Source organism: Bombina bombina, chromosome 2, assembly GCF_027579735.1.
Source record: "Bombina bombina isolate aBomBom1 chromosome 2, aBomBom1.pri, whole genome shotgun sequence".
NCBI classification, from domain to species: domain Eukaryota; kingdom Metazoa; phylum Chordata; class Amphibia; order Anura; family Bombinatoridae; genus Bombina; species Bombina bombina.
The window spans coordinates 504,934,675-504,955,413 of NC_069500.1; the positions used below are offsets into that span (position 1 = coordinate 504,934,675).

General features: G+C 35.2%; 1 protein-coding gene across 1 annotated transcript; it reads left to right on the plus strand.

Moving 5' to 3' along the window:
* Positions 1-5,431: 5,431 nt before the first annotated feature.
* LOC128647093 (olfactory receptor 10A7-like) lies at positions 5,432-19,789 on the plus strand. Its single transcript, XM_053699909.1, has 2 exons — positions 5,432-5,536; positions 18,860-19,789. Exons 1-2 carry the CDS (start codon positions 5,432-5,434, stop codon positions 19,787-19,789), a joined length of 1,035 nt encoding a protein of 344 aa, XP_053555884.1.
* The last annotated feature ends 950 nt before the right edge of the window (positions 19,790-20,739 follow it).

Below are 20,739 nucleotides of genomic sequence, written 5' to 3' on the forward strand. Positions count from 1 at the left end.
TATATATATATATATATATATATATATATATATATATATATATATATATACATACATATATATATATATATACAGTATATATATATATAATATATATATATATATACACATATATATATATAAATACACACATATACATATATATATATATATATATATATATATATATATATATATATATATATATATTAATGCATAGGATAAAGCACTCTCTGGACTTCAGACTTCAAACGTGATCAAATTTATTAAATGTGACGTTTCGGGACTACACGCGTCCATTCCTCTGACGCGTGTAGTCCCTAAACATCACATTTAATAAATTTTATCACGTTTGAAGTCTGAAGTCCAGAGAGTGCTTTATCCTATGCATTACTATTGATTCTTTGAGAGCACCCTGGCAGTTGAACTGTTGGTGAGAGTGCATATACCTATGAACTTTCTTTATATATATATATATATATATATATATATATATATATATATATATATATATATATATATAAACACATGCACATATATTTATACACACATACACACACACATATATATATATATATATATATATATATACATACATATATATTTATAAATCTTTAGGTTAATAAGCACTCTCACCAAACTGGTCAGGTAGGCACCAGGGTGCAAAAATAGGAATAATAGACTAGTAAGAAATAAGCACTCTCTGGTTTTGTAAAACAAATAGTATATTTAACTAGAGTGACGTTTCCAGGTATTCACCCCTTCCTCAGACAAATACAAAGTGAGCAGTGAAAATATTTATACAGATACAAAGTCAAAAAACCCTCCCCTCATTAGTGCAACAAATCACATACAAAGCCACCTGATTGGTGGATAAGGACACACCCTAAATCACATTCAGGTGTGTAACATCAATTAATTAATACACGGCTAGATTTAGAGTTCTGCGGCCAAAGGGGTGCGTTAGCTACGCGTGTATTTTTCCCCCCGCACCTTTTAAATACCGCTGGTATTTAGAGTTCACAGAAGGGCTGCGTTAGGCTCCAAAAAGGGAGCGTAGAGCATAATTTACCGCCACTGCAACTCTCAATACCAGCGGTGCTTACGGACGCGGCCAGCTTCAAAAACGTGCTCGTGCACGATTCCCCCATAGGAAACAATGGGGCAGTTTGAGCTGAAAAAAAACCTAACACCTGCAAAAAAGCAGCGTTCAGCTCCTAACGCAGCCCCATTGTTTCCTATGGGAAAACACTTCCTAAGTCTGCACCTAACACCCTAACATGAACCCCGAGTCTAAACACCCCTAACCTTACACTTATCAACCCCTAATCTGCCGCCCCCGCTATCACTGACCCCTGCATATTATTTTTAACCCCTAATCTGCCGCTCCGTACACCGCCGCAACCTATGTTATCCCTATGAACCCCTAATCTGCTGCCCCTAACCCCCGCTGACCCCTATATTATATTTATTAACCCCTAATCTGCCCCCCCAACGTCGCCACCACCTACCTACAATTATTAACCCCTAATCTGCCGACCGGACCTCACCGCTACTCTAATAAATGTATTAACCCCTAAAGCTAAGTCTAACCCTAACCCTAACACCCCCCTAAGTTAAATATAATTTTTATCTAACGAAATAAAATAAATCTTATTTAATAAATTAATCCTATTTAAAACTAAATACTTACCTGTAAAATAAACCCTAATATAGCTACAATATAAATAATAATTATATTGTAGCTATTTTAGGATTAATATTTATTTTACAGGCAACTTTGTATTTATTTATTTTAACCAGGTACAATAGCTATTAAATAGTTAATAACTATTTAATAGCTACCTAGTTAAAATAATTACCAAATTACCTGTAAAATAAATCCTAACCTAAGTTACAATTAAACCTAACACTACACTATCATTAAATAAATTAAATACAAATAAATACAAATAAATACACTAACTAAAGTACAAAAAAATAAAAAAAGAACTAAGTTACAAAAAATAAAAAAAATCATTTACAAACATTTTAAAAATATTACAAAAATTTGAAGCTAATTACACCTACTCTAAGCCCCCAAATAAAATAACAAAGCCCCCCAAAATAAAAAAAATGCCCTACCCTATTCTAAAATAAAAATTTAACAGCTCTTTTACCTTACCAGCCCTTAAAAAGGCCTTTTGCGGGGCATGCCCCAAAGAATTCTGCTCTTTTGCCTGTAAAAAAAAACATACAATACCCCCCCCCAACATTACAACCCACCACCTACATACCCCTAATCTAACCCAAACCCCCCTTAAATAAACCTAACACTACCCCCCTGAAGATCTTCCTACCTTGAGTCGTCTTCACTCAGCCGAGCCGAATTCTTCATCCAATCCGGGAGATGTCTTCATCCAAGCGGGGGCTGAAGAGGTCCATCATCCGGCTGAAGTCTTCATCCAAGCGGGGGCTGAAGAGGTCCATCATCCGGCTGAAGTCTTCTATCAAGCTGCATCTTCAATCTTCTTTCTTCTGGCTCCATCTTCATCCCGCCGACGCGCAACATCCTTCCTCCACGACGAACTCCCGACGAATGAAGGTTCCTTTAAGGGACGTCATCCAAGATGGCGTCCCTCAAATTCCGATTGGCTGATTGGATTCTATCAGCCAATCGGAATTAAGGTAGGAAAATTCTGATTGGCTGATGGAATCAGCCAATCAGTTTCAAGTTCAATCCGATTGGCTGATTGGATCAGCCAATCAGATTGAGCTCGCATTCTATTGGCTGATCGGAACAGCCAATAGAATAAGAGCTCAATCTGATTGGCTGATCCAATCAGCCAATTGGATTGAACTTGAATCTGATTGGCTGATTCCATCAGCCAATCAGATTATTCCTACCTTAATTCCGATTGGCTGATAGAATCCTATCAGCCAATCGGAATTCGAGGGATGCCATCTTGGATGACGTCCCTTAAAGGAACCTTCATTCGTCGGAGTTCGTCGTGGAGGAAGGATGTTCCGCGTTGGCGGGAAGAAGATGGAGCCGGAAGAAAGAAGATTGAAGATGCCGCTTGATAGAAGACTTCAGCCGGATGATGGACCTCTTCAGCCCCCGCTTGGATGAAGACTTCAGCCGGATGATCTTTTTACAGGCAAAAGAGCAGAATTCTTTGGGGCATGCCCCGCAAAAGGCCTTTTTAAGGGCTGGTAAGGTAAAAGAGCTTTACAATTTTTATTTTAGAATAGGGTAGGGCATTTTTTTATTTTGGGGGGCTTTGTTATTTTATTAGGGGGCTTAGAGTAGGTGTAATTAGCTTAAAATTGCTGTAATATTTTTATAATGTTTGTAAATTATTTTTTTATTTTTTGTAACTTAGTTCTTTTTTTATTTTTTCTATTTTAGTTAGTGTATTTATTTGTATTTATTTGTAGGAATTTGTATTTAATTTATTTAATGATAGTGTAGTGTTAGGTTTAATTGTAACTTAGGTTAGGATTTATTTTACAGGTAATTTGGTAATTATTTTAACTAGGTAGCTATTAAATAGTTATTAACTATTTAATAGCTATTGTACCTGGTTAAAATAAATACAAAGTTGCCTGTAAAATAAATATTAATCCTAAAATATTAGGGTTTATTTTACAGGTAAGTATTTAGCTTTAAATAGGATTAATTTATTTAATAAGATTTATTTTATTTCGTTAGATAAAAATGATATTTAATTTAGGGGGGTGTTAGGGTTAGACTTAGCTTTAGGGGTTAATACATTTATTATAGTAGCGGTGAGGTCCGGTCGGCAGATTAGGGGTTAATAATTGTAGGTAGGTAGCGGCGACGTTGGGGGGGGCAGATTAGGGGTTAATAAATATTATGTAGGTGTCGGCGGTGTTAGGGGCAGCAGATTAGGGGTTTATAGGGATAATGTAGGTGGCGGTGGTGTGCGGTTGGCAGATTAGGGGTTAAAAAATTGAATAGAGTGGCGGCGATGTGGGGGGGCCTCGGTTTAGGGGTGCATAGGTAGTTTATGGGTGTTAGTGTACTTTAGAGCACAGTAGTTAAGAGCTTTATGAACCGGCTTTAGCCCAGAAAGCTCTTAACTCCTGGCTTTTCTCTGCGGCTGGAGTCTTGTCGTTAGATTTCTAACGCTCACTTCAGCCAAGACTCTAAATACCGGCGTTAGAAAGATCCCATTGAAAAGATAGGATACGCAATTGGCGTAGGGGGATCTGCGGTATGGAAAAGTTGCGGCTGGTTTTGACGGCTAACGCAGAACTCTAAATCTAGGCAACAGAGTCCCAAAACCTATGTAAACAAGTGAAATGATTGGTGGATAACGACACACCCTAAATCACATTCAGGTGTATAACATCAAATAATTAATACAGAGTCCCAAAACTTATGTAAGCAAGTGAAATTAACAGCATCATATACAAAACAAAATAAAGATATATATATATATATATATATATATATATATATAGCAGTCTGGCGATATCTATTGCAACAGACCTACAGAATGACACCTCAATCATAAGTTTACACATTTTTATATACTATAATCATTATCAAGTCAAAGTAAAGAACATGAAAGATGCCCAATCTTCATTAAAAAAAGACAAGAAAAACCATAGAAGCATATTGTATGTGGTGTTAGGAGCGTTATAACCCTAAGTGAATACTGACAGTGTACTAGGTAGAAAATGAGTCTAGAAGACTAGCCAAATGTAAGGCAATATCTAACTAGTAAAGCACATACAGGACAAATGACTAGTGATATGCCCCTAAAAAAACAGTGTAAGGAAGTGTGTTTAAGTTAAAAACATTACCAGAGTAACAGTGTACACATTCGTATTCAACACTGTTTGCAGCACGCGTATATTCAACATGGCAATCAAACGGGAACATACATGGGCCATAGGGGGTGGGGCCACGAAAATGTATAGTCAAATGACACAGGGTGTGTGAACCAACCCAGCTGCTAATTAGTATATAGGCAACCAAAAGGTATATGTCAGCAGACAGCTAAAATGTGTGTCATGGTTAGGCTATGAGAAATAACAACCGCAATCAAAATCTAGTACACATAGGCTGGCTTCAAGTCTTTTTAGGGGTTACCACAATGTCTGGGCACAGAAGGAGAGAAGAAGGCTCCATTCGAGGAGGGGTGGGTATAACAAGAAGACCACCTCTACCTGGAAGGATGAGGAGGACCTAATTATCAACTTGAGCTCAAGAGAACTATCCCCACATGAAAATAAGATACTTAATAGAGGACTAAACTTTGTACCCACCACATGAATAGACCAATTTGACTCATGGTTGGACTTCCACAAGTTCCAAAGACTTTTGAAAATAAAGGATTTCTTCCGAGCGACACCATCAGGGGATCAATCATCTAAATACAGAAATAAAAGCACTTTTGATCCACCTCTCACTAACCCCAGCATCAAGACCTACATTAGAATGGTGACACAAGACACACAAATGGTTTTTGGAACACAGGTGAGACATATTCTGAACATGGATGAGAAGAAGGCTATTGAGTGTCTAGCCAAGGATCCCACATTGGTAATAAGACCGGCGGACAAGGGCGGAGCCACAGTCATCTTGGATTATCAAGATTATAAGTATGATGTAATGTAATGTACCAACTACAAGATGGCATCACCTATATGCCCCTAGATGGGGACCCAACCAAGAAATTTCAAGCATAAATCGAAATTGTTTTACTTGAAGGTTTGGAGAAGGGCTGGATACAACAGAACACATTTAATTGGATGATGGTGGCTTACCCCATGACACCAGTGTTGTATAACATACCTAAGGTGCACAAAAGATTGGACAAACCGCCCGGAATACCCATAGTCTCGGCAAGGGGCTCTTTTCTACAAACCCTTTCCATATGGGTGGACCAATACCTACAACCATTCTCGAGAGCAAGCTATAACTTTCAACTAGTAATACCAGCGCAAGTTAGCACAGTCGCTATATCCATTGAAAGTATAGGTTGTGTTTGAGCAAAATTGGCCGTGTTCACCCTTCTCTGTTTAGCACGCTTTACCATGGATTTGTAACATCAAAGTTGCGTGCTAATGGTAGCACGGTCAAGTATTTGTAGCTTTTTATTTAGGGGAGCATGCTGTCATTGACTCTATACTATTCAAGAGACATCTTCAGTTTTCCCTCTGAGCTAAAAAACATCACTGATGAAAATGTCGCAAAGATGGATATGAACAGATGTGGCCAAAAGTATTGGTTTCCTTGCATTGTAAAGTATTGGTACCCTTGCATTTTAAATTATTGGTACCCTTGCAATGTAAAGTATTGGTACCCTTGCATCGTAAAGTATTGGTACCCTTGCAATGTAAAGTATTGGTACCCTTGCATCATAAAGTATTGGTACCCTTGCATCATAAAGTATTAGTACCCTTGCCTTGTAAAGTATTGGTACCCTTGCATTGTAAAGTATTGTAAGTGACCTTCTGTGAGTCCAGATCTGAATCCCATTGAATATATGTGGAAGGAGCCGAACCTCGCAGTTGGGAAAAGACACCCATCATACCTGAGAGAACTGGAGCAGTTTGCTTAAGAAGAATGGGCAAAAATCCCAGTCAAAAAGTGAAGACATTTTATTCAGAGCTACAGAAGGCGCTTGATTGTTATTGTCTCCAAAGACTGTGCTACAAAATATTAGGTTAAGAGTACCAATATTTATTTATGTGTCATTATCACTTGCTTTACTGTTTAATGTAATATGTGAAGTCATAAATCAAAAGGGAAGTTTCTGTTCTATTAGATTTAAAATAAAAAATGGTGGATTCCAATTCAATTTTTATTTAGTTCAGAGAAAATTGTTTGTTTTCCTAAAATATGGAAGGGTACCAATGCTTCCAGCTACATCTGTATAGTGCAATGCAAAAGTGGTTATTTTGATAATGTGTAATGGCCCTATATAGTTATAACTTACATCAAAATCTATGCTAATCAAATTGTATCTTTGAAAGATTTAGAAGCATATATTGTTAGGCAGATTCATTGACATCTCCCCAAAGCCTCTCATGCTTATACGTTTAATTCATATAAAACACAAAGCTTATTACCCACTATTTGCTTTAACTGCTAGAGCAGATTTGCATTATTTAATATTTATTTCCAAATTTGTTCTCTAACTGCTATGGCAACCAAATACTAGGAAAGTAATATTTTTATAGCTATATAAAATTATGCATATTTCACTTTTTAAGTGTAGTTCTTGGATAGCAATTTTGTTTTATCTTTCCTTTTAGGTGATTTTTTTTTGTTTGTTTTGTTTTATTTTTTTGTTTTTGTATTAGTCTCTTTGTTTTGTTTTTTTCTTTCTACTACTTTCCACTATATATAATAAAAGTTAAGGTTAAGTTACTTTGCATTTTTTTTTCTCTCAAGATGGAAACTTACAGACACTGTTTATTAATTGTATGTTGAGTAGAAAGTTTTCCCATATTGTTGATACTGTGGAAAATATCTTTAACCATAAGGAAAACAGGTACAATATGGATGTCTTTCTGATCTTTGCTTAGAAAAGATTACCACAATTGTTAGGATGTGGTGAAGTTATCTGTTATATCTTATCTTAGATACCCAAAGGAACATTTTTAATATTGCTAAAGAATATGTACCTATTTTGTAATCAATGTTCTGTATTGTATACTAGTGTTTTCTCAATAAAAATAAGTTTCTTTGTTTTTGGGGGTTTTTGGGGGGGTTAAATGCATTAACTGGTTGTGTTGTGGGAACATATAACAAAATTAGTCAAATTACTATTGCAAAAGCACACAGAGTCTTACTCAGCAAGCATTGTAAATGTTACAAAAAGCCAAGCACACACACAGGAGATCAAACATAGTAAACCAGGCAGAAAAAGGTATAGCTTAAAGCAACCCTAATTTACAAAGATGAAAAACAAAAATGATGCAGTATTCCATTTTGTTTTTTACAATGCAAACAAACTAAAGACATTCCTAGTCTATAAACTCAACCAAACACTTAAATTTAACACAGCCATGGCAGTGCACCTAGAAATTAAAAGCCATATAACAAACCACAATAATGTTTATAAGGAATTACTAAACTATTGATTTTGCCCAAACACTACTATTTGGGTAAACAAAATTCTCAGTAATCCATTTTACATAAGACTGAAAAGGTTAAAGGGACACTTAAAGGACCAGTAAACCTAAAAAATAATGTTATATAATTCTGCACATAGTGCAGGATTATATAACATTATATTAGCAGCAGCTTTATAAAACCTAATATTCCCTGTGAATTTTTATAAAAAATACTGTTTTCCAGACCCACTCTCTGTGCTCTTCTGAGTGGGTCTGTTTTTATTAGACATGTGCGATTCGGTTTGGTCTGAATCGAAATTCGGACGAATTTTGCCAAATTCGGAATTTGGATCGATTCGAATTTCCAAATTGCGGCAGTGCCGAATCTACTGAATAAATCCGAATCGATTTGAATTTATTCGGATGGATTTGGATGGATTCGGATGGCCATGTATTACACTAGTATTGTACAGTATACTAGTGTAACACACAGCACATCCCACTTAACAGTGCCGAAATTCCGAAAATCCGAATCGATTCGAACCGAATTGAACCGAATCGAACCGAACCGAATTTCACACGAATCCGAAAGAATCCAAATGAATCCAAAACAAATTCATTCGATTTCTTCCGAATTCGAATCGATCCGAACCGAAATTCGAATCGGTCCGAATCGATCCGAACCGAACCAAACCGAATTTTTCGCGGCTGCACATGTCTAGTTTTTATCACAGTGTGCATCTGCCCAGCTGTCTAGTCACAGCCCGGCCCGACCGCGCCATTACTCTCAGTGCAGTTCGCTCCCGCTGTCAGACAGAGCAGGAGCGAGCTGCACTGAGAGTAATGGCGCGGTCGGGCCGGGCTGCCTGTGACTAGACAGCTGGCCAGATGTGTTCTGTGATAAAAACAGACCCGCTCAGAAGAGCACAGAGAGCGGGTCTGAAAAACAGTCTTTTTTTATAAAAATTCACAGGGAATATTAGATTTTGTAAAGCTGCTGCTAATATAATGTTATATAATTCTGCACTATGTTTAGAATTATATAACATTATTTTTTAGGTTTACTCGCCCTTTAACCCAAAATAACTAATTGGCTAAAATGCAAGTCAATAGATAATACACCCAGTTAATTGATCAGAACCAATAACTCACAAATACTAATTCCTACTTGTATGTATACACTACAGTGATGGTCAGGGACAGAGTACTTATAGCAAGCTGAAGGAAAATGAAATAGAGTAACACTTTAATAATTATTTAATAAGAGTGAAAAGAAGTTTTCATTGCACACCATCATAAAATCATTATCTTCTACAGGTAGAAAGGCCACACAACTTCAATAAATGTAAACTCTAAATGGTTAAACATTTTGGGCCAGATTACAAGTGGCGCACTATTTAGTGCTTTTGCTCGAGCGCTAACACCCCCAGAAGTAATCTTTTTGCTTATATAAAATTACAAAAACAGGAGCGCTATAGCTGAAGGTGAAACAGACAATAAAAGTGACTAAGCAGAATTGCTAAGATATAAAAGTAAAAGGTGTATCCCTTAAATTAAAGTGCTAATTAGTCTAAACCCATAAGTATACTTCTAGCACTATAGCTAAAGGTGAAACAAACAATTTTAATATAAATGTGATATTGCAGAAAAATGAAATATAAAAGTAAAAGGTGTATCCCTTTAATTAAAGTGCTAATTAGCCTAAACCAATACATATACTTATAGTGATAAATAGTAATGGTAAATGAAGTCCAAACAATAAATAAATGTAATATGGCTATGCCAAATTTAATAAACACAATAAAACACAGTATTAAAATGCCTATCTGTTAAAATGGTATAAAAAACGGACGTCTCCGTTAAAAATTAGAACTAGGTTGCCACCACATAAAAACAGATCTGTAGAAAATATATAATTGAGGCCATTAATGTAGAACCAGTAATAAGATAAATAGATAACGAAGGGAGCGCTTAAAGCTTAATAGGAAATAGGATAATACAGCATTACTGAAATGCATAAAGCTGATATGTAAGCAGATATATAAAATAGGTGACCGCAGTCTAAATTATAAAATTAAAATTTAAAATTTTAATACAACAATCTAAAATGTGAAATTACATTAAAAAGTAACATGGATCCATGATACATACAAGAAAATTAAAAGCAATTGATGTCTGACTAAACAGTACACAGACCTGTAAAACCAGCCTAGGAGTCTGGCAATTGATACACAATATAGCAGCAAGTTTTAAAAAAGAGAAATCTGTGAAGTGTCAATAAAAATATATAGAACAGTGGCCAATGAAAAAAAGGGTGAAATATGCAAAAAGGTGTTTGGAACAGTGATCCAAAATGTGATACAAAAAATGATCCAAAAAGGGGGATCAGATAAGTTTTAAAAGTCCAAGCTCAAAAACAAAAATGTGTGCCCACGAAGAAAGTCAAATCCTCAACTTAAAAATAAATCCAAATGATTCCAAATGATGATCCACAAAAGAAAGTTCAATAAATGTGATAGCAAACAACTGTGGATGAAATTGTGATAAAGAACGAAGTTGAAAAGGGCATACAATATAAAACGTGTTTCCCAATAAGAACAAGTGATGGTATAAAAACTAGTGTCAATAGAAAAACGCTGGAAACAAACTTGTCAGTGGAAAAATAACATTTTAACCATGTGAAGAGTTCTTTGACCTGTAAATAAAAACAAACAAACAATGGTGCAATAAAGTTTTTACACTTTGTAGAAAATAGGGAATAAGCTTACCAGTATGTCTGTGTCTACGCGTTTCGGCCTATATCAAGGCCTTTCTCAAGACTATACTGTATGTGAGGCCATAAATGTAGAACCAGTAATACTTGACTTAGTCCAAACTTAAAGTCTCAAGGGTGAAAGTTCCAAAAGAAAGTGCTTAGTTTTAGATTGCGAGCAACGCAGGCTTACCCCCAGGCTGTGTGTACTCTGTGGTCTCTGTGAGTAGAGTTACCGCAGTAGCGGGATGACGTCACCTTTATGGGCGCTGTCCTGGATTAGCCGTCTGATTGGTCCTTTAGCGGAGTGGCTTCAAATAGTAACTTTGACTTCCAACAACACAAAGTATCTGCTCTTAAGTGCCTGCCAGCATGCAAGATACCTTTGAAGGATGGTGTGTGGAAGAAATGGATTGTTTAGCTTTGTCCAATATCCCCAATTACAGAGTATCAGTGACCTCGCTGTGCAATGGATCAGTTGGTCCTGTGATAGCCTGTGACCTTGTTACCAATTCTGTCAGTCTTTGCCAGCGTGGTCTGCAGTTTTCAATTAATCACTAATGCATAGGGTATTAAATCCCAAAAGTGATTAAAATAAAGGCTATAGCTCCAGCTACAGATAGGTATAGAAATATCAAGAGTTGCAACTACATCAACGCGTTTCTCCCTATACAGGGCTTTTTCAAGATCTTTTTGCTTGCGGGTTAGCGCGCATATTACAAGTTGGGAGCAAAAGTTTTGTGCGCAAGCAAAACCAAACGTGCGCTAAATAAAGGACTTTGGATAATGCAACCACGTTAACTTATTCTCCCCATAGACTTCAATAGAGAGCACAGAAGAAAAAAACTAACACTACTCGCTTGAGTGCTTACCAGATAGGAGTTATTAATATTTCAAATTCTAATGTTCTTCACGTACAAGAAAAATTTATTTTTATCCTAAATAAATAATTATATATAGATATATATTTTACATTAACATTTTCAGATATATATATAGAAATATATATTTAATAGTAAAATGTGCGTAACGTGTTTTGGGTTCGCTTTAGGTCTACTACAGTGTTGGGTTAGTGCACATGAAGAATGAGTTATCTTAAGGTGTGTTATTTAATTAATAAATATGAAATGAAAAATATATATTCTATGGATTATTTAGAATTTTTATTTATTTTTTATTAATATTTTTAAATATTTTATATTTGATAAATACATAACGCACCTTTATATAACTCATGTCAGGTTAGCGTACATAAAAAATTATTGTACTCCTGTCAGGTTTGCCCACATTAACTCGACAGGAGTACACTAATTCTTCATGTGAGCTAAAATATATATCTATTACTATATATCTATAAGAATAGATATATTGGTATAGATTGATTGATTGCTATAGATAGATAGATAGATAGATAGATAGATAGATAGATAGATAGATATGATTATATCACTCGCTCATAAACGCTAGCACATCACTTGTAATCTAGCCCTTTGTTATCTATAACTCTCTAAAGAGACAATGTAAAACATAACTTGTTATTTTGTTTGCAAATTCTAATTAGGCTCTGGAGAGACCACAATTATCATGACAGCACCTATATCATAAGGTTGTAATTTTTTAAAAAAAGACAGCATTACTATTATAAGACACAGGGTACTTGTAGACATCCATCCATTTTGTTTTGATGTAACTATTGTATGCAGAATAGTAAGTCTCTAACCTCATTGTGTTGGGTTTAAGGACCATGACAACTGTTTATCCAAATGGTGTGAAGAGAGACAGCTTTACAGGTGATTTACCCTTTTTTTTTTTTTTTATAAAATAATGACGGTTATTCCAATCCAAAACATATGATTTCTTAAAACATTTTTTAGAAGTGTGATTGTCTTAAACAACTGAAACAACTTGCTTTTCATGAAGTATTTTCACAGGGGGAGATTTCTGCAGACATGCACAATAAAAAAATATGGCCACAAAATGTCTGCTACTTGATTCAATGTTTAAAATGACTGCCTAATATGTTTGAATGCATTGAATGTAGGTGTTTTAATAATATTTATTTATGATGTACAATTAATAATGTTATATTATTTTGTGTGATTTAAAACTATATTTTTAAAGTGATGGTAAATCCTAGCGTTTGTGAAACGCTAGGATTTACCATTGGAACAAATAAAGGGAACTTTCAGTCATGAAGTATAAAATACTTCAGGCTGAAAGTTCATTTATTTATTTGAAGCGTTCACTGCACTGACCTCATCAGGCAGCCCACGCCAGAACGCTATTTTGCTGAGAGGTGGCGTTTCCACCTCTTAGCCAATAGCCGTGCAGACTATCCGGCTTGGCTCCAGCTGGCCCGCACAGCTATTGGCTAAGAGGTGGAAATGACACCTCACAGCAAAATAGCGTTCTGCCGTGGGATGCCTGAGGCACTCAGGCAAGCGCTTCAAACAAATAAAATAACCTTCAGCATAAAGTATTTTATACTTCATGACTGAAAGTCCCCTTTATTTATTCCAATGGTAAAGCCTAGCGTTTTACAAATGCTAGGATTTACAATCACTTTTCATAACCAAACACTTACATATTATTATACTTTATTTATGAAGCGCCATCATATTCCGCAGTGCTGTCCATGTATACAGATCATTTAAATAAAACAATAGTATAAAACTTCTAAGACTAAGAGACAGGACAGAATTTACAAACACATACAGGAGGAATTGAGGGCCCTATTCCTGTGGGAACTTACAATCTAGAAATTTACATATAATCCTAAATGACCATTCTGATGTTTTGTTTTATTTTATTGTGTACTCATTTCATAGTTTAAAATGTGATTTCAATTTTATAAAACCAGGAAGCAATCTTGTTTATTAGCACATGAACTGAGCATGAATATGTGTGAAAAAATCCAAAATGGGGTTATAGTCAGTCAATGTTGCTAAATTAGATAAATCCCAAAAATCTGTGAACACCCATTCAAATAAAAAGTGTTTTCAGATGGGTTGAAGTTCTGATGGCAAAAGGTTTTATGCAAAATACTAATGGGTTTTTGGGGTGCAAAGTAAAAATAAAAATAGACCATATTTTGTATTCATTAGAATGGCTTCAAATAGTTTTGGAACAGATATGATATCCATGGTGAAAAGTATAGTTTGTTCTTATTCTTTTGGTATCCTTGGTTCTTTCCAATACAAAAGTATGCTTAGGAGAGTGCACGTGTGTTGAGCACTATATACCTGCAGTGTTCGCAAACAACATTTGTAATGTATATTATTAATATCCTGAGCCCCACCCTTTAGTTTATTTACAGAAGCTGTGAAACAACAGATTATTTTTGAGCAACATAATATACCAAAGATACATAACAAACAAATACAACGATTTTTCACTAAATGCATAAACATTATCCAGTCATATACTGTCTCCATACAATATATACTCACTAAAGCGTTCCATAAATCTGAATATTTTGAGGGCCTAATATTAAGGGAAATATTCCCTGTATCTTGGTATTGATGGCTCTAAGGCGACAGGCGCGCGGTGGAGGAAAAGGAGATAGGTTACTTTTTTTTTCCATTGTTTAACATTTGTTTGTGCTATGTTTTGTGATATATAATATATATATAGTTCCGTTCTGTTCCTGATTTACCCTGCGTGGTGCATCAAGACGTTGTATACTTCTAAGGGAAAAGACACGGATATTTCTGTTTGAGTGTATTATTGTTAATTTATTTTGCACTATAATATAAAATCCCAGCACTGTATACATTCTTTTTCTTTTTTTTTTCCCTCAAGGGTAGAAGGTTGATGATCCTCCATTTGTGTATATTTTTGTTGTAAACACTGATATAATATTATGGATGATATATAATTGTTTTGTTTTTTCTGCTACATGATAGTTATTTTTCTGCCCTGCGTGGCGCACAAATTTTGAGCTGTATGACTTGTATACTCTGCTGGACCTAAATAAATCTATAAAAAAAAATAATAATATCCTGAGCCCACCTCAGTATGCTCGGATGGAAAGGGGTTAGGTTTTAACCATATATACCAAAAGAACCTGGTCAATTTGATAACTGTAAATTGGAGAGTTTTTTAATGAAATTATACACTCGGTCTGAGCTAAAAACGTTTCCTATTGTCTTCAAGGTCCCTTTAATAAGCTGAAACTTGTTAATGAGAAATAAAGATAGACCAAAGTGTTCTTATCTTATCTGTTAAAAGCTATTGTGAGTTGTCCACTATATTGAGGTTAAATGTGTGATTTTAATTCATGGGGGTAATCTCAAGGTATAAGGTGTTATGACTTGACATAGAGAAAGACTGTACTAAAGCTATTGCTTTCTGATAAATTAAGATAGGGATGGCCAACTTCCTAACACATGGGGGGCACAGGTCAATATTTTAAAAGCCTTTATATATATATATATATATATATATATATATATATATATATATATATATATATATAATGCAAAAAGTCCAGCACTCACTATGCTAAATTGAAATCGGGGTGCATCCTAAGTAATATACAAATAAAGTCCAGAGAGAGCACTCGCCATGAAACAAAGTATATATTTTTGATCCCGTCATCAGACAAACCCTTTTCACTTGTCTGATGACGGGGTCACTCCCCGAAAACGTTTACACTCTGGATTAAAAGATATACTTTGGTTCACGGTGAGTGCTCTCTCTGGACTTTATTTATATAATATATATATATATATACAGTATATATATATATATATATATATATATATATATAATTATTAAACACACATCAAATAATATACTTCCTAAAAATGTTCAGTGGCACAGGCAATTTAGGTAAGGTAACCCCTTATCTTCTGTTCTTCCCTTTAGGGAGCTCTTTTTAGTTTTTGCCACCCAAAGGACAATTGTTTATTTCTGCCTTTTCCTAGGGCCATAAAAACTATAGCACACATTCTTAGTTCTGCTTTTCCTGGAGCGACAAAGAATAGTACAAAGAGCCACATGAGGCCCTTGGCCGCTAATTGGCCATCCCAGAATTAAGACCTACACAGATACGAGGATTTTATTTTATCCTAGGCCAAAAAGGTATGTGCGTAGGGTAACAGGATTCAGATGCATCAAATGTTGATTAGTAGTTCTATGGCATGGCACCTTCCCACTCACTTTATTTGTTTTACTATAATTCAGTGTCTAGTTGGATGTATAGCTCCTATGTGCATATCTAGCCTCTTTTTCTGAGAAATATATGAGGTAAATAAGGTAAATATCAACAAAAATTGTTGGAGGTGGGAGGGTTGGAGCAGCAGATTTCCCAGTGCCTAAGTCAGCACAAATATCTAAATACACTATTGACACATAAAGATCATAAAACTACATATGCCCAATTTCAGTCATCAAAGTATCAAACCGCTCAGGGTTTACTTAAAGGGACAGTGTACTGTAAAACTGGTTTTCCCCTTAATGTGACTTGTTATACAAGCTTCAGAGTATAAAATGGATCAGACATTTCTCATTTAGGTTAATTTTTGTATATGAAATTGCTGTTTTGCTCTTAAAAACAACACATTTAAATGCAGAAAGACCAGGCATCCTTATGTTATCTATTTCTTTATATACACATACCTCCTTATATCCCGTATCTATTTGTCTATACACAGAGGCTTACAATTAGAGAGAGCATTCCCACTCCTACTGGGTTGCTGCTGATTCTTTTTTAACATAGCTTTTCTTTAGATAATAAAAAGTATTCATTTTTCAGTATAGGTGGCAAAATCAGCTATTTCAAACAAGAAAATAAAGCCAACAGAGCTATTTGTCAACTTAAAACACCCCAGTGGGTAAAAGGGGTCACTGGAAACACATTGAAGAGGAGAATGTTTTACATTACAACATCCCTTTAAGAAATAAGCAAACTGAACCACCTTTACACAACAGAAATGTGTGGGGGGGGATATTTGACTTTCCATGTTTTTTAGGACAATTCAATTTATGTGATTATAAGAAGCTTTATTTTCAAAAAACTGAATTGCTTATGTTCTTGTCATGCAGCTATAATGAGTCTTTCCCTTTGCACGGACTGGCAAGTCACTGCTCAGCCCTAGGAGTAGATTTATCAAGCAGCGGATGCTGCAATCAACCCTTGAAGTTTCAGGTCAGCCTGAAACTTAAAGGGACACTGAACCCAAATATTTTCTTTTGTGGTTCAGATAGAACATGACATTTTAAGCAACTTTCTAATTTACTCCTATTAGCTATTTTTCTTCATTCTCTTGGTATCTTTATTTGAAATGCAAGAATCTAAGTTTAGATGCCAGCCCTTTTTTGTTGAACAATCTGGGTTGTTCTTGCTGATTGGTGGATAAATTCATCCACCAATAAAAAAGTGCTGTCCAGAGTTCTGAACCTAAAAAAAGCTTAGATGACTTATTTTTCAAATAAAGATAGCAAGAGAACGAAGAAAAAATGGTAATATGAGTGAATTAGAAAGTTGCTTAAAATTGCATGCTCTATATGAATCATGAAAGAAAAAATGTGGGTTCAGTGTCCCTTTAAGTTAAGAAGCAGCGGTCGTAAGACCACTGCTCCTTAACTCATCCGCCACCTCTTTGGTGGCGGACAGCAATCATGCTGATCGGATATGATCGGGATGATTGACACCCCCTGCTAGCGGCCGATTGGAATGCTAAATGCTGTCGGCATTTGTCGATGTCGGGCGGACATGATCTGCTACAGCGGATCATGTCCACCCGACATTTGATAAATCTACCCCCTAGTAACAGATTTAAAGAAAAAAATATGTTGGCCAACCCATAGTTTGACATGATACAATAAAGGTAACAAGCCTCATGCTTCAGTCTGTAGCAAATGGTGGAATAATATGTGTATAATAATTTAAAACTCATGGTCAATAATATTTGAAGATAGATTAACATGTGTATCATGGTTGTAAAAAATACTTATTTGTTTTAATTTGAAACTATCAGAAAGCGCAGGAATGTGCAATACTGGTGTATGGGATAGAACCTCACTGCCTGACTGGCAATATCCCACAGCTCTCCCATAAAAAGCCAAAATAGTGTGTTGTGCTCAGTGCAGAAACATTCATTTTACGCAAAAAAAATGTAATACATTTTAAAAACCTTAAAAAACGTCTTTAATGCAATTTGTATGTAAATTATCTACAGAATGTGTATAAATGAAGTTTGAGAATACTGTAATCTTTCATTAAACATTCTGGCGGAGATTACAAAAAATGACAGCAGTATGCAGTGTTACCATTGCTGGAGCGCAATCAATGTCACTTGCATTTTAGCTCTCAGGTTAGTCAAGGGTTAATAATTATTGTCTGCGCAGTATTGTAGTGTGCGCTACAGTATTCACGTCAGTTAATTTCCCTAAGAAAAAATTGTTCACGTTAAGGCACATATCCAATTGACCACACAAATTATACTCAAGTAGTGGTGTTTTTCATTTAGTGTTTTCTTGCTATACACTTTTAATTGTAATTTTAAACATACAACTTATCATATACACACACGTGCACACATATACACACACGTGCACACATATACACACACGTGCACACAAAAACACACATATACCATTCACCTCTTACCGCTACCCCACTTGTTATATACCTTGTTTCTTTAGCCCTTCCTCAAAAATTCTTTTCATTATTAAGCCTTTTTTTAGCATTTATTATCAATTTATTCTTATCGAAATGTGCAAAATCTTTTTATATTTTATATGAACACTTTGTAAGGCACAAGCTCCTACTGAGCATGTGCAAGAATTCACTGTGTATATATATATATATATATATATATATATATATATATATACATTTTGTGATTGGCTGATGCAGGGGGAAACTAACTTTAAAATTTGCTATAAAATAATCTGCTGCTCATTTGAAATTCAAACTTTTTGCATTGTCTTTTTAAAACACATTTGTTGATTATACATTATTTGTTTGGCCGTGCACCAAAAAAAGCTTTGCACCTCATCAAGTATCCTCTCTCTTTTGTCACTACTAATTTTTTTTCTCAGAAAGTGTGTGGAGAGAATCAGACACTTGTCACAGAATTCCTGCTCCTAGGACTTCAGTCTTATGCTGGGATAAAGAATTTACTATTTACTTTCTTCCTGATGATATATTCTATGATACTGATTGGCAACTTCCTAATCATTGGACTGGTGTCAGTAAGCAACATGCTTAGCTCTCCTATGTATTTCTTTCTTAGCAATCTGTCTGCTGATGAAATTATTTTCACCACAAATATTGTACCAAAGATGCTGCAGATTTTGCTGGATACAGAAGGATATATGTCAACTACCAGTTGCTTCTTACAGTTCTTCGTCTTTTGTGTTGTGACCACAGCAGAATGTTTGCTCCTTGCTATAATGTCTTATGATCGTTTCTTAGCCATTTGCTTTCCATTCCATTACTTGTCCATCATGAACCCCTCGTGTTGCCTTCATCTGATTATCGGCTGTTGGTCTGGTAGTTTTATGTCTGTTTTGGGGACCTATATTCTAATCTGCCAGTTACAGTTCTGTGGATCCAATGTCATTGACCACTTTTTCTGTGATTTTGCACCTATTCTTCGTATCTCTTCATCAGACACCTCACTTCTTGAAATTGAAACCTTCTGCTTTAGTATTGCTAATACATTTTTCCCCTTTGGGTTCATTATAGTGACATATTGTTATATTATTGTTACCATCCTCAAGATCCCCTCAGTAGCCGGCAGACAAAAAGCTTTTTCAACCTGTAGCTCTCACTTGACGGTGGTCTCTGCATATTATGGGACTCTAATGATCTTGTATGTTACACCAGCAAAGGGACTGCCATTTAATAAGTTTCTCTCTCTGCTTTACACCTTGGTGACTCCACTCTTAAACCCCATTATCTACAGCCTGAGAAATCAAGAGATTAAAAAAGCTCTGAGATCCTTCTTATTTAGAAATAATATCTAACATCTAAACTATCTGAACCAGAAAGACAGATAATTATAAAGGTTGTATCTATAAGTGTTTATGCCAGTTAGATGTTCCTTTACAAAATAGAATAATATAATTCATTCCAACAAACATTGTTGTCTGCAGGGAAACAGTAGTCATTTTTTTAATGTTGGTTCACCGGGATGAGTGCATTTCAAAATGCATTATAGTTTGTTTGTTTGTTTGTTTTAAAGTGGTCTCCCTCTCCACCTTGTAAGAGTTCTCTGTTACAGCCAATAAGCATTAGAAAGAAGTAATCCACTAGCATCGATATAAACAGCACTAACATTTTTTCAGGGGAAAAAAAAGTTTTTTCAAAATGTTTTTTTCAAAATATATATACAGTATATATATATATATATATATATATACACACACACACACAAGGATAAAGATAAAGAGGGATTAGATTATTGGTAATTGAAGGAAAGAAATAATTTTAAGGCTTTTACTTCATGTCTAGAGAATTGAATGCACCGTTAAATTCAACCTCGGACAAAGTCAATGAAACATCCCCACCCAGCTCAACAAACAATCCCCTTTAAAGGGACAGTATACACTCATTTTCATATAACTGCATGTAATAGACACTACTATAAAGAATAAGATGCACATATACTGATATAAAAATCCAGTATAAAACTATTTAAAAACTTACTTAGAAGCTGTCAGTTTGGCTCTGTTGAAAAGGTAGCTGGAAAGCCCACTGCAAGTGGCAAATAAGACACTCCCCCCCTCCCCCTTCTTTTGCATATGAAAAGACCCTTTATACAAACAGCAGCAAGCTGGAGAAGGTAGCTGACCGTATTCACATAAAACTTTGGGGCTTGGTTAGGAGTCTGAAAATCAGAGCAATGTTATTTAAAAATAAGCAAAACTATACATGTATTTAAAAAAAAAAAACTTTATGGGCTATATAAATAGAT